We start from the raw sequence: 15,413 nt of genomic DNA, 5'->3' as shown, positions 1-15,413 counted from the left end.
TTCATCCAGTCCACATACTGGAACTGATGTGAGTGGAAAGGAGACTGTCACTTGTCCAACATCAACATCAGGAAAAAGGAGTTACTGAGTTAAAAGGAGGAAAAAATATAGCTCATGCATGTAGCATCTTATTTATTCACATCAGGCATCTAGTGTATTTTTGAGGGATTTCTATATGGCCAATTAGGAAGGAATGTTCAACTGCACAAACACAAAATGCGAAATGACTGCTGAGGAAGGAGTGCTGCAGAAAAGGATCTGGGGTTATAGTGGATCATAAACTAAATATGAGTCAACAATGTAATACTGCTGCAAAAAAAGCAAATATCATTCTGCGATCTATTAGCAGGAATGTTATAAGCAAGACATGAGAAGAAATTCTTCCACTCTGTTCAGCACTGGTAAGGCCTCAACTGGAGTATTGTGTCCTGTCCTGAGCACCACCTTTCAGGAAATATGTGGAATCTCCAGCATTGGAGGTTTTTAAGAACAGGTTAGACAAACACCTCTCAAGGATGGTCTAGATAATACTTAGTCCTGCCTCAGTGCAGGGGACTGGACTAGCTGACCTGTCGAGGTCCCTTCCAGTCCTACATTTCTGTAATATAAAGCAGAAGAATAATGGAAATCTATATGAGGTTTTAGATGAAGCATCATCATTGTGACATTTGCTTTTCAAACAGGAACAAACTTTATGCTATTATAAATGTGTTTAAGCAAGGCTTGCCCAACATTCTCATCAATACTACAATAGCCTAAAAAGAAGATTAACAGTAACCAACTGGTGAATTTTAAAGATTTATTATAAAATAACATTTACCCTATTTATTTAGAATAAGAGTTTTGTTGTATACTCACATACCAAAAGGCAGTGTCATGAAGGCCCATTATCTTTAAAAATTCCTTCAACTTCTTCTCCTTTTCTGCCACAATATGAATTGCCAAATAGTACCCAAAGGGTGAGAAAGCTATTACTAGGTAAATTAAAATAATTGCTCGAGGAAAATAATCAATTTTCATATCAGCAGCCTCTCCCATAATAATAGCTTTAGTTGATTCCAGTTCTTCCCAAACTGAATGATTAGTCTTCAGCTAAGAACAAAGTGAAAGAATATTTTAATCAGTTTTGATTTTACAGCTCCACCAACCGAAAAAAAAAAAAAACCAACCCCCAAATAGTATTCACTTGTTAATGTAAGATCCAATCCTGGAGGCATTTACACACATACCAAACTTTACTGACATAAGTAGGCTCACAGACTTCCCTGAGACTTTAAATACGTGCTTGTGTGTGCGTAGGTCTGGGGCCTAAATCGCATGAAGTCCCAGAATATCATAGTTCAAAAAGGAGGGAAACATGACCTTCTATGGGACGATGGAGAAAGCGAGTGAACAAAAAACTTTAGGATGTCCATCTCCTAATAAGGGGACTGACCTGTGCAAGAATTTGTCAAATAGCGACTAGAACTAGAAAGAAGTAGTGGAATAGAATTCAAAACAAACACTGACCAGGAACAAATCAAACCAATCCATGCCACCCTATATCACTTAAACGGATGTTAGGTAGTAAAACAATTAAGAACTTCAGTTCAGCAAGGTAGAAGCTTCATCCCACTGCAAGACTGGCATACTCAATTGGATTAACCCCCTTTAGAGAAAGCTGACATTTGCTAGTAGGACACCATGGTACCCACTGTCCAGACTGGCATGTCTGATTATTACAGAAAAGCTCAAAACCTCAACTTGTGAGAACTATTACACGCTCCCCACTAAGAACTTTTAGAAAATGGTGTTATGTTCAAGATCTTAACTACTGCAGTCATCAAAAGTGAACAGGGCTGTGGCAAAGCACTAACTGCATTCAATGCTAATTGACATTTCCCCACTGATATTACCAATGCAATGTGATTATTTACGGTACATATTGTAAAGAATCCAAAAGTAAAGCAATGGGGGTAAGTAACGCTGCCTTTCAAAATTTCCATATCTGTCACTTTTCTTCTGCAAAAGCTTTATGTATCTTAGATACACAGTCCAAAGTTTTCACGTACTTAGGGTCTGCCATGGGAGCTACTCTCTAACTTAAGATTTTTCTAGGCATCTTTTTAGCTATACGAGGTGTAAGCTTGCTGTATCACCAACACGCAGCTCTCAGAGAAGTTCCATTCAAAATAACATAACTACAACCCCCACTAACAGCTAGGTCTTAATTCCGACACTGGATACAGTTCATACAGTTACAATATGATTGGATTAAAAATGTGTTTTGTGGAATGAGAATTATCCCCAATTTCTTGGCTACCAAAAATCTGTTTAGTTTACGCCTTCTGTCCCAAACCTTTTAGAAATCCATCAGTAGGGGGACACATGGCTTCCTACCAATCGCCACTCAAACTGGTATTAAGCGTGCATCCATTAAAACAATCCCTCGTTACAAACCAGTGCTGGCAAACCATTTATTTTTAAACAGAAATAAGTTGCAGCATTAAGTCAATCAAAAATTTAAAAGGCTCACATTTAATGACAGACCATATAAAATAGATACAGAAGATTGAGCCACCAGAGCAAGAAAAACCCTTGCTTACCTTACTACCTTAGCCCAAATACCATTCTGTGATAACTGTTGGCAAGTGCTAACAATTAATGACTGCCATTGCATACACATCACACTCACATATTTAGATGCATAACAATGTACAATCAGTAGTGCCGTTCATTTAGATGTGAACACTCGTTGGTGCAAAAATATTACAAAAACGCAAGAAAGTCGAAGGGGAACATATCCTGAAAGAAATCTTTCCTGAACCCCTCTTCTAGCCTTCAAACATCACCCCAACCCTTGCCAATCTCATCATCAGAAGCAAGTTCCTCACAGACCGGGAAACACTAACTTGAAGCAGCACCAGACCCTACCTTAGCAATAGATGCAAAACCTGCAGCCATATTTCCACTGCCACAATGATCAATACCCCCCACAATACACCTTTCAAGATCCATAGGTCCTACACATGCCTATCGTATGTGATGTACTTCATCAAATGCCCCAACAACCACCATGCAGGTTAAACCACACAATCACTACACTCATGAATGAACTCTTGCAGAAAAATAATAAAAGACCCATCACCTGTGTGCAAACGCTTCTCACAAAACAATTACACCATACCTGCCCTCTCAGTCCTTGTCCTCAAAGGAAACCTGAGCAACACCTTCAAAAGATGAGCCACGGAGCTTAAATTCATAACTCTGCTAGACACCAAAAAACACGGATTCAATAGGCACTGATTTTATCTCTCAATATAACAATCTGTAGCCCACTAATTCTACATTCCGATGACTGCAGAGGTGTTAATTGCTCACTTCATTTTGAATGGTTTCTTACAACATGCGCTACTCCTTATACGTAACAATCTGGTCAACCTTTTATTTAGCTGTAACACTCTAATTACCTTCTCAGACCTGAAGAAGAGATTGAAAGTTCCTTCACCTCCAGAAGCTGGTCCAATAAAAGATATTACCCCACCCCCACCTCTCAGGAAACATTTTGTTAATCAGTTGTAGACCAATTTTAGAACCCTATTTCATATCAAGAAACTAACACCATGTCTCTACATACAATGCCGCCGCAGCACAGCGGTACTGATGCACTGTGCCTCTGCAGTGTGTCTGGTGAAGATACTCTGTGCTGACCAGAGAGAGCTCGGCATAAAAAAACCCATCTCTGCAAGGGGCAGAAGCTGTGTCCTGCTGACATAGCGCTGTGCACACAAGCGCTTATGCTGGTTTAATTTACATTGCTCGGGGGGAGAGGGATATTCACACCACTGAGCGACATAAGTTTTGCCAACATAGGCTGTAGAGTAGATACAGCCTAACAAGACAAAAAAAAAATCTCATTACAAGAATACCGAATCAAAAGCTATTTAAGCAATTTTGCCTTTTCACTTTACTTCTCTAGATTTACCTGAATTATTGCTGCATCGATACAAGCCTGTAGAGCTGCAAATCCCGAGTACCAGTATGTAACAGATTCACATCCCTTTGATAAACTGGAACAACTGGCTATGGAAAAATAAAGACATTTTAAAGCCAACAAAATCTCATTTAAAGCACTATAATAAAAAGACATTTTTCTCTAAAGCAGACATAAAACTTGATAGATATACCATAAAGCCAACGACAACATCACAAACCGATGGCTACTATTACAAGAATAATAGGATACAACCAATCACAGGATAATTTTTCAGCCACTTTGTCGGGTGAAGATTGAGAACCACTACTCTTTACTATGGACAGAAACCTGCAAAGTTACTTTAATGAAAACCAAACTGTTTTGCAGTTATGAAAGTACAAAAAGGATTCCAAAAAAGATTCACACATGGACTGAAAGAGCCAAGGAAATGAAATGGTGAGAACGAGACCGAACTGTGAATTCTATCATAACATTTTCATGGGAAATTACTAACTTCACAGGTAATCATTCCTAGAATTAAAATACAACTTTAAGACAATCTTCTAATGGTGAAAAGCTGTGTATGAAATACACACTATTTTTTTTTTTTTTTAAGATTTGGACTGTCCACACTTTACCCTTTGAAGAACATTTTTCCAGTGTTTTTAAACAAAGGTAAGAGGAAAACAAGGTTATCTGCAAGAACACACACTCTTGTGGTGGAGGAGTTGCTGAAGATGCTGGGGCTATCACTAGAGTGTCTCATGTTTTGAGCTGTTTTGTACTTTTCAGAGCTTCTCAAAGCAAGGACCTAGGCTGAAATCCTGGTGCTAAAAAACTCCCACTGCCCTATGTTTTCACCACTTGTTTTTTACATGTAACATTGTCACTCTATAAATACAACCAAATTATTACTGATACAGAAAGATGATCACCTAATGCAGATTTCATTTGTGCCTTAACTATCCCTGCAACCAATTCCCAGTACAGGAAAATGACTCCTAGCTTTTTGTGGGAGTTTCCCTATCAATAACGCAGTCCAGCATCAAAATACCCCAAAGAGTGAAAAACCAGCTTTTCCCCCCCCTTTCATATTGTATTGATGCTAAAGCCACCACTGTTAATGCTCTTTGGCTTTCTCGTGATAACACGTGAGGTAGCAAAGCCTGCACTTAGCATCACATGTGATGTCATAACAAAAGTAGGTCAAATTTTCAAGTTAAATGCCTTAAAAGTAGCATGTATATTTACCTCTTGATTCTACATTGATAGATGACACTGTGACAGCACCAGGAAAGAATCTAAGCTGGTAGGACACAGAATCTTTGAAAACTACACCAACAAAGTTTGAGGGGTTAACAGTACTAGCCTCTTGCAATTCTTTTTCACTGAAAAATTCTTCTGTAATTACACCTGCAAAATATTAAAAATTAGAATTATATCAGAATGCTTGTGAGAGAAGAACAATCAAACGTGGACTATGTATTTTAAGCAAAGATTGTGTCATTTCTAAATAGGGCTACTTGTTTTCAGTATTTAGGGCCAAATTTTGGTCCCATTAAAATTTATGAGACTATTTCCCATTCACTTCAATGGAGCATGGATTTAAGTCTCAGCACTTGACGAGTTTTGTATGCGTTTTTAAAGGAAAATACATTTTAAAAATGAAAAGTGAAATTTTGCAGGGACTCAAAACATTTATTGTTGGGATAAGAAGCCACGCATCACTCCCAAACGTGAAATTCATCAGAAAGAACTTGAAACCAGCAGATCAGGAAACCAAGGAAATGAAAGTTTCAGGTTGTGGTACCTGCGATTCTTTTCCTCTTGGCAGTCACATCAGTTCGTACCAGAGGCACCATCTAAGCTACAAGTTCATATGAGGTTTTGGGGGTAGAATCAGGGTCAGCTGCACAGCTGTGTCAGCTCTGTAGAAGAGGCACAACTTAACTGTGTTTTGCTCATCAGTTTCAAAACCAGATATTGACATGGTGCTACTCACAGGATCTAAACCTGAAAGCCCTAGTTAAAATAAACTGATGTCTTCCTTAATTTACCATACAACAGCTCTTAGTGTATCTGTTAGCGTGAGATAGAACCTTTTGAGTTTGAGGATACTAAGCCCAATCCTGAAACCCCTCACTCAGATGAGTCATCCTGGACTTCAGTGGGACCACTGGTGTGAGGAAAGGGTCCTACTGTGAGGAAGGGCTGCAAGACTGAGCACATGACTGGCATCACACAATGCTCATCAGCTGAAGCAGACAATGATGACAACACAGCCCCTTCAAGATCTCAGCAGTAGAGGGGAGAAATACTGTCTAATCTACCTGAAGAGGACAAGTCTGATCAGCCATTCAAAGCAATAATATAATATTTTCCATCTAAACACAAAAAAGAACATGAGATGTGGAAGAATAAAATAAATACAATACCATCTGCAAAATATTCAAAAGACACTTTCTGCATGATTTTTCTTGTCATATTTGTCACTGGTGTGTATCCAAGAATGAAGTCCAAGAGCATGGAGCGATCTAAAGTACCAAGTTCAGTATTGGGCACCTCGCCAAACTTCCGATTTGGATGCATCATGCTCATTAATATAAGCCAAAATAAAAAAAATAGTGGAAAAAGGATTTCCTGTTGAAAAAACAACAACAAAAAACAAGACGACAATAAAAATCTCTCCTGAAGTTTACTCAACTTATAAACGCTTTAAGAAGTGACTGTGTCCTTCTCAAATTATTTGATTGTAAAGCTTCCTGCACATTTATCGCACTACATAAATAATCATTTCAATCCTGGCTGTTGCTGTGACACAGCCATGGGATTTTGCTAACCTGCAGTGATAACTTGGGAAGCTATTTTAGGATGCAAGTGCACCATTCCAACTCCTAAGAGGTTATAAACCAAAGAGCAATCTCTGTGCTCAGTTACATTGAACCTGGCGAAGTTCCATGGATGAAGCGGATGGCAGAATTTGGCTTCAGATGTTTTGATGTCTAGTTTCTTATCTAGAACATGATTTGGCTTTTGGTATAAACTTAACATTTGCATGATCTGAAAATGAAAAAGAACTCGTATATATTTCCAGCCCTGGAACAGTTAAGCAAGTGAAGCCAAGCCTGGTCTTGCCAAACAAATAAGTTAAATGTTGTCTTGTTGACCCTTGTAGATCCCCCTAAAAATTCAGACATAATAGACATAATAGAGCTGTTCAGCAAAATTTTAAAATAGGTAAATTTTAGAAATGATATCACAAATACTCCCAATACAATATTTTAATCATTGCATTTATTGATTTATTGTTCGGTGGTGATGTTTTGGGCTCGTGTTAAAATTACACAAAGGCATCTCTCAATCCTGATTTCCAGAGTTATGTGTATTTATATAGTTCATGTGCTGGAATGGCGGGTTATAGCTGTGAATGCTCTTTCTAGTTCTGAAACTCTCCTGCAACCGGACACTGGGTGGGCCACTTAGTCTGCCTGCAGCTATTTCCCCATCAGCGAAATGGGTATTATAAGGCTTCATTAATGTTTTATAACTTGCTTTGACATTCAAGGATGAACGATGAGATAGCACTCTGAAGTATTATGATGATGTTATTCGCAACAACATTATATTCTTAATTATCATTTAAACTATTTGCAAACATTTGCTTGAATGGTTCTTACAAGGAACTCCAAAAGGCAGTTCTATTACCTAATTGCTCTTATCAGTAACAAGCTTTCCCTGACAAATAATAGCCATTCTAAACTTAATCTCGTACTTTATCAGCATTATTTTACTACATGTAAAATAATGCTGATAATGCCCTAAAATAAGTAATGTTATTTTACCCCAATTGGTCAGTTATACTCTCTAGAAAGTGAATAGAGAAACAGAAATTACCACATTCAGACACAAAGACACAGGGCAAGACTATTTGTATAAAGCATTTCTTGCCAAAGGATCACAAGTATGATTGAAGGAGCCAATATATTTCAAACCTGAGCTCAAACTAATCAGTTATTCCCTCAATAATCAGAGACAATTTAACAAAGCTTAGTTTTGTTTCTAAGTCAGCTAATTTTTCAACCATAATCAGACACAGACATAGAGGCCAATAAATGGCCACGTAACCTACCTGCACACTACTCTTCTTAGTCCTGCATTTAACAAGGTAGTTCTTGAATAAGAGAGCTTTGGTTTGTCTCCACACTCCTGCCTCTCCTGCAGTTTCTGTGGCCATTTTTCCAAGAGTTACCTGTTTTAAAAACATACCAAAAAAAACAAAAAAAAGCATTTGAAGTGACAACTATTAGTCGTACCTATTCAAGTTTTTTTCCATGTAAAAAAGAGAAACCATGTGCCAGTTATATTGTTCTATACCACTGATAAACTGTTTTCCATTGTGTAAACCCAATCCCACATTAAATTAAGACATTTGCACAGATACACACCCTAGACACATTTTGCAATTTCAAGACAGATGTCACATTGGGTTGCCTTATGGCAGCTTGGCATTCTGATATGTCTTTTTGAGAATACAATTTCCTATTCCAGCAAGTAAGTTTTCATATTAAAGAAATAAATAAACCTCTAGTCCGAATGGAAAAGACCTTCAAACCCAAGGATAAAATGATGCAGCGAGGGGCATGCCTGTGTTTGCAGACAGTCTGAAACAATACTTCTAAGTGGTGTCAACTACCCCCCTTCACCCCAAAAGTGCAGTAACTGAAACCTAATGATAATGTAAAAGGCAACTTTGTTAACTACTTCACTATGATCACAGCAGGCAAGGAAGAAGAGAAAAGCATCCAATTATAAAAGTTGTTCAATCTACTGAAAGTATCATCTCGTATAAAAGAGTGTTGTGCACTGTCCTTTGGAGAAGCAGATCTGAACACATTCTTCAAACAAACAGCTCCAGAGAGGTATCTGATCTAGTAGACCACACACAAGATTGGAGATCACGCTTGGATTTTTAGTCCACTGACTTGCTGTCAGGCTTTGGGCAACTCACTTAACCTCTTCGTGTCTCTATTTCCTCAGTTGTAAAACAGGAACTACAATAGTTACCTCCATAACTGGTGATGTTATGAGAATTGGTTTATGTTTGCACACCACTTTAAAGACATAAGCCACTCTAAATGATTAGCATTACCACCTTCACTCCCTTTCTCCGTGAGCCAACGGTGGCTGACAGCATAAAGAGACGACACCACAACCTTAAGAGGAGGGTGAAGCATGTATCATGGTTTAGCACCCTCTTAGCTAATAACTTGTAAAAATATGTCTATCCTCTACTATAAGGAAAAGGGGAGAGGGATATGACAACGTAAGAATGAGGCAACTCAAAACGATAGATGGATGAAAAATGTGCAACTTCCATGAGGGCCAATAAACTCTGCACTCTATTTCCAAAGGAACGGGAACAACATTGGGCAAGTACCTTATCTGAAACGAACAGAGCCCATAGCATTGGGATGCTCTGCCACTAAAAGATTGTAAACAATTATAGACATTGCCCAAATTCTGCGCCAGAAAACAAATGTTGACAGAGTTATAATAAAAATAAAATAATTATCTATTTAGGTTTATATTCCATGCTCTATAGTTATGACTGGTAAATATTTTTTTCTGCCATACACTCAAAGTGCATGTAACAATGTCCATTTTCTCTGACCTTTTAGACACCAGGTAGTTTAAGGTTACTCACTAAACTATGATGATAAACTATGGAAGCTTGCTTTTGCAAGTACAGAAATCGTCTGACCAAGAGGACAGGCTCAATGAAGCTGAAATGATTTATTTTAGCTTGTGGCACCAAAAACAAAGTAACATACACTCTTTGTAGCCAGATGCACATATCAGGTTTGTATGGGGGTCAGGGTGGGGGAACAAGACTACTCCCTGCTTAGCCCTGATGCTGAATTCAAATCCAACTAGGCAGACTCTTGCATTTGTGCAGTACCACATTGACTTCAACATGAAGCTGTAAGGGTCCATCCACGCAGATTCAGTTGCAGCACTGGGGCCTTAAAGGGCCATTTTTGCAGGTTCACAGAAAAACAAATTTCCCGATGGATTCCATTTAGAATATGTTGCATCACATTTAAAAAAACAAATCCACCTTATATTTTAAACTCCACTATTTTTTCCCTTTGTTAACAGAAAAACAAAGCAAAAGTTCTTTAAAGGCCAACCTATGTTAATAATTAGACCTGATGGGGAAACATGCAGATAAAATTTCTCTAGAGATTTTCAAGTCAATTACTTTAAACTGAATGAAAAACAGTGTTGTAACAACATGCATTGCTAGTTGTATTTATTTGCACTGTTGTTTAAATTCTGCTCTTGAATTTCAAACATTACAGAAGTCATCAGATTCTGCAAACACTTTTGCCGCCAAGCAGTTCTGCTGACTTACTCCTTGTGGGTTTGTAGACCTGGAGACTAAATCTGCATGCCCTCTTTTATCAGAGACTTTACTCTCTTTTAAGGTCAATAAAAATGTAGCCTATATGTTTGGCAGTTTCTATTTAATCAGATAGTCATTTAAGACCAATTATAGTAAAAATACTTCCATGCATTCAGTGGGTAATTAACCAAATTACCCAATTATAGTTAAGGGGCAAAAATAACTTCAAAAGCATTAAATTAATTCTTAATATTACCTCTTGTAAAGTGTCCTCATGGAGGACTACAAAAGTGCATAAAATAAAACTGCATTTCAGATAGCTGAGAATATACCAGACTTCCCCGCAAACACAGATAAAGGAAGTGGTTTGAAGCAAGACTACCTGGCCTTGAGGGTGTTTCAGTCAAAACAGTGCCCAGAAAATTACTGTCTTCCTAAGTTATTGTCACATGTGGGATGCGGACTTTTACATCAGTGCAGCACAAGGACGGTACTAAAAAGAGAAGATGAAGGGGCTGAGAGAGGTTATTTTTCTTCACCAAATGGCCTTTCAACTGCACTGACTTTCTTGAAAAAACAAATAAACGCTAGACTGTAGAATAGTCATTTACAATTTAGCTTGTTTTGTTTGTTTAGGCTGAAAGTGAAAGTAACGTGCCAGTCTACCTCACTTGGAAGTGTGGCTGAAAAGCAACAACCAAGCCAGCGCCAAAAGAAAAATAAAACCCTGGCACAGAAAGATGACACTATATGTAGGAATGAAGAGATAAATAGTTCATTGTCCCTGGTGGGCATTCAGTTATAGGAAGGCACCAGACATGAAGACCATAAAAAAGGGAAATGCCCTCATCCTGTCTGCCAGCTTCTCAAACATTTTAAGCTAAGTGTTCAATTTAAGAATTTTACAAAGGAACAAAATTCTTCCTCAGAACTGCATCTTTCTCTCTCATAAATGCCAGCTAGACCTCAGTGTTGGTGGAACACAATATATTTATCTCCAAGTTAGAAAGGACTATTTAATTGCAGGATAACATCAGTTGAAAATATAATCCACCAAGATGCATTAAGAGAACGGTTTACACAATGGCTCTTTCCTTTCTCAGTGCTCTGAGACTTTCCTATTCCTCTCTGATCTGGCCAAATGCTCTCCTGGCCTAGAGACTTCTAACCACAAATTCTCTCTCTGGCACAATCTTTGTTTCTTTGCCTGTGAACTTATGTAAAATGCTCTGTCTTGGTCCTCTCCATTTTTCATTTCCCTCCCTTGATTCCCTTTTTCTCCACATTCTCTCTTCTACACTCACACAAGCCTATCAGCACTAAAATACATGCATAAACTACATTTCATAGTGCTTACTATACAATTCTGGGAGAATGGAACACCATATATAGTAGCTAATGCTCTGGTGAAATGAAAGCTTTCACTTGCTTGCATACAGTTAGGCTTCTCACCCTTCTTTTCCTAGATCATCAATCAATACAGTAACAGCATGGATACATTACAATAGATAGTGGAGTGGGGGGGGGGGGGGACTTTCAAGAGCGAATACATGTAAAGCAAAAACACTGCTAATGTTCCAGCATCCAGCATATTAGCCTGCCTCTTGCTTTGCAGGTCTGGGATTCACTCTTTGGACAATAAAACATTAAAACAACAAACATTTATACAGAAAAGGGACCCAATCTCCTCCCCAATGGGTACGCGGCACCCTACCTGCTGGCTCTATTTTATACGTGACTAAAGACGCACAATTTGAATCTGGCAGCCCTCTATGCCTCCATTTCCCCACCTGCAAAATGGGGGAGGGAGAGGGGGGGGAATGATTTTCACCTACCTCGTGGGGCGCCTTTGCAGTGGACAGGGAGGTCCTCAGAGGCCAGGCTCTCTCTCTCGCTCTACAAAAAAGTGGCGGTATTAGGCACAACGGGACACAAACAAATGGATCCTCGCTGACCATCAGGATAGACAGCCGCGAGGATGGGGGGGTTCGCACCGCCTCTCGCCTTCGGGGCGGTGAGAACGGCACATCGCCCTCCCTCGGCCATGCCCGCACCAGACGGGAGGGAGGCACACATCTGTGACAGGGGACCTGTGAGCCAAACTGATCACGGTGTTGCCCAGGACATCTAATGTGTCTCACACTCACACACACCAGACTTCTCAGGGCCCCTTCCAGCCCCACGTTTCTATGATCCCCCCCCCCCCACGCACCCCTAGGCCCCCGGTGGCTTTCCGATACCTAGGGGGGCTCCGCCCAAGGACACCTGCCTGGGGGACCCCTGGCCCGCCCGGCCGCGCTCAGCCCGGGGAGATCGCTGGCTCCGGCCCGCCGCAGGGAGGACGCCGCGGGCTTTGCGCCCAGCCTGGGGGGGTCCCCGCGTGACACCGGCCGCCCCGCCGGCTCGCGAGGGCCCGGCCGCAGCTCGCCGCCCCCACCCGGCGCACGCTGAGGGGCCGGGCCCAGCTCGCCGCCCGCGGGGCGGGGCCGGGCGGCAGCGGGGCCCGAGCTCCCGGCCGCCGGGGGAGGCCGCCCGCCAGCCGCGGGTCTGTTGGGCCAGGGGGGTGCCGCAGGCTGCGGGGCGTGGGCGGGGCGTGGGCGGGGCCCGGCCAGACAGCAGGGCCGGGGAGGGGGCTCTGCCCACACAACTCCCCCGCCAAGGGGCTGGGGGGCACCCGGCGTTGACAGCCCCCATCAGGCTACCCTGTCTCCCCCAGGCGATGGGGACAGGGGGGAATCCTGCCCCTTCAGCCCCCTCCCTCGTCCCCCAGGCTATGGGGGGGGGGTCCTGCCCAGACAACTCCCCTACACCCCCCGTAGGCTACCATGGGGGCAGGATGCCCCCCCCGCTGTAACTTCTCTGCCTCATGCACCCCCACCCACCAAGCTACTGGGGGGCACCCTGCCCAGGTAACCCCCCAAAACCACAGCCCCTCAGGCTAACGCCTCAACAGCTCTTTTCCCCCCTCCCCCAAGTCACGGCCAGACCTATGGGGGAGGTGGGGTGTCTTGCCCACCAATGCACCTAAAGCAGGGTCTGGCTACCTTAAACATCATCACGACATCGCCCCCCAGCCAACTTTTATCATTTTAGATATCTCAGAGAACATCTCCATACTCTGAATTTGTATGCTGCTTCTGTTCAAGTGAGTGCAAAGAAACCTGGATCTCTACCCAGAGCTCATTAACTGCAGAATCTTTCCCATGACACAGAGATAATAAACCACTCTGGACTTTGTTACCTGTTGCTAAGACCACTGAGAGTCTAATACAAGAGCTTCTCATCTCAGCCCTGCTCAACACTACAAACTTATGTGGATATAATTCTGCTGCTATGCAGTTATACTGACCTAACCCCCAGTGTAGACAATGCTATGTTGACAGGGAGGGCTTCTTCTGTCAGCATACCTACTGCCTTTCAGGGAGGTGGAGTACCTAAGCTCTCCCCTTAGTAAGCATAGACAAGCCCTCAGGAACAAGCAGTGCCATTACCACCACCAACATATTGTAAAAATGATGGCTTGACCAGCAACAAGAAATTCACCAAAGAAAGAAAGATACCAAAAGACCATGGGTTCTTAACTAGTTTGCATAATTTTACCTGGGTCAGGATTGGTTTTAAAAATCATATTGAAGTCAGGGACAGATGGAGATCCTCAAGCACCCCTGAAATTCATGCAGCTTATTAAGGTGTCCAAATATAGATTTAGATGCCTAACTTTAAGCATCCAAGGTCCCAATTCTGTAAACATTATCCACATGCTTAATTTTAAGTATGTGCATCAACCCTATGAAGCATACATGTTTCCAGAACCAAGACCCAAGTCTATAAATGCTAGCCTGGACTTTGGTAAGTTTAGGAAAATGGAAGTCAAATCTAACATTTACACACTTGTTCCCTGATCTTTACTCCTGGGGGAATTCTGCGCCAAAAATTAAAAATTCTGCAATAGAAAATTAAAAATTCTGCTCACAATATTTTCAAATTCTACAACATTCTGAATATTTTGTTTGTCAAAATAACAAAATATAGTCACACCAGCTTCAATTATTTTTTGGTAATTTATTTCAAAATACCGGTCAGCAAGTACGGCTGTAACAATACAGACAACAAAAAAAATCCAGAAAATGTTTTTTTGACAAATAGATTCCTTACGAAGTATATTAATACAGAACTCTAAGTAATAGTTCATTTAAACTACAATACAGAACCATATTTCCCGCATCCCCCAGAAGCAGTGCAAAGGCTTGGGGGAGCCAGGGGTTATGAAGGAGATGAGGGATAGGGAAATAATTGTTGGGAAGGAGCCTGGCTGTGAACTTGGAGCGTTGTTGGGTATGGGTGGGAAAAGTATAGAACAGGTTGTGGGGGTTTTTTTGTGGTGCAGGGAGACACAGGGAGGGATTGTTAGGGAGCTTCCCCCATGCAGACCCTGGCTGACCCCTAGCCTTTCCCATTCAGGCAGGCACATGTCCCTCCACTCTCTCTCAGACACTCACTCTCCCATCCCTATGTGGCCCTGCACTTCCCTCCCCCGTGGCCCTGTGCCCCCACTCCCATTCAGCCCCTACCCCAGTTTGTCCTCCCCTAGTAGCCCTTATGAGCTCCTGTCTGTGACTTCCCCAGCAACGCCACACTGTCTCTCCATAGCCCAGGGGTGGGCAAACTTTTTGGCCAGAGGGCCACATCTGCGTGGGGAAATTGGATGCAGGGCCATTAATGTAGGGCTGGGGCAGGGGTTGGTGTGCAGGAGGGAGTGCGGGGTTGGGGTGCAGGAGGAGCTTCAGGGCAGGGGTGCAGGGAGGGGTGAAGAGTGTGGGAGGAGGCTCAGGGCCGGGGGTTGGGGTGCAGGTGCGGCTTCAGGGCAGGGGGTTGGGGTGCAGGGAGGGGTGAAGAGTGTGGGAGGGGGCTCAGGGCAGGGGTTTGGGTTGCAGGGTGCAGCAGGGGGCTCAGGGCAGAGGGTTGGGGTGCAGGAGGGGTGCTGGAGGTGGCTCAGGGCAGAGGGTTGGGGTGCAGGAGGGGTGCTGGAGGTGGCTCAGGGCAGGGGTGCGG

General features: G+C 42.1%; 1 protein-coding gene across 1 annotated transcript in view; it reads right to left on the bottom strand.

The window, feature by feature from the left end:
* ABCA5 (ATP binding cassette subfamily A member 5) overlaps positions 1 to 12,787 on the bottom strand; it is a 60,114-nt gene extending 47,327 nt beyond the window's left edge. The window contains exons 1-7 of the mRNA XM_084648276.1: positions 12,602 to 12,787; positions 12,197 to 12,257; positions 8,085 to 8,204; positions 6,391 to 6,595; positions 5,207 to 5,368; positions 3,965 to 4,062; positions 863 to 1,092 (exon numbers count right to left, since the gene is read on the bottom strand). Coding sequence (XP_084504402.1) covers positions 863 to 1,092; positions 3,965 to 4,062; positions 5,207 to 5,368; positions 6,391 to 6,595; positions 8,085 to 8,189 — 800 coding nt within the window. The 5' untranslated portion in view covers positions 8,190 to 8,204; positions 12,197 to 12,257; positions 12,602 to 12,787. The remainder of the gene's footprint in view (positions 1 to 862; positions 1,093 to 3,964; positions 4,063 to 5,206; positions 5,369 to 6,390; positions 6,596 to 8,084; positions 8,205 to 12,196; positions 12,258 to 12,601) is intronic.
* Between the last annotated feature and the right edge of the window lie 2,626 nt (positions 12,788 to 15,413).

This window comes from Lepidochelys olivacea, assembly GCF_965140295.1.
Source record: "Lepidochelys olivacea isolate rLepOli2 genome assembly, chromosome: 14".
In the NCBI taxonomy this organism is placed as follows: domain Eukaryota; kingdom Metazoa; phylum Chordata; order Testudines; family Cheloniidae; genus Lepidochelys; species Lepidochelys olivacea.
This window is presented reverse-complemented; position numbering and strand designations above follow the sequence as displayed.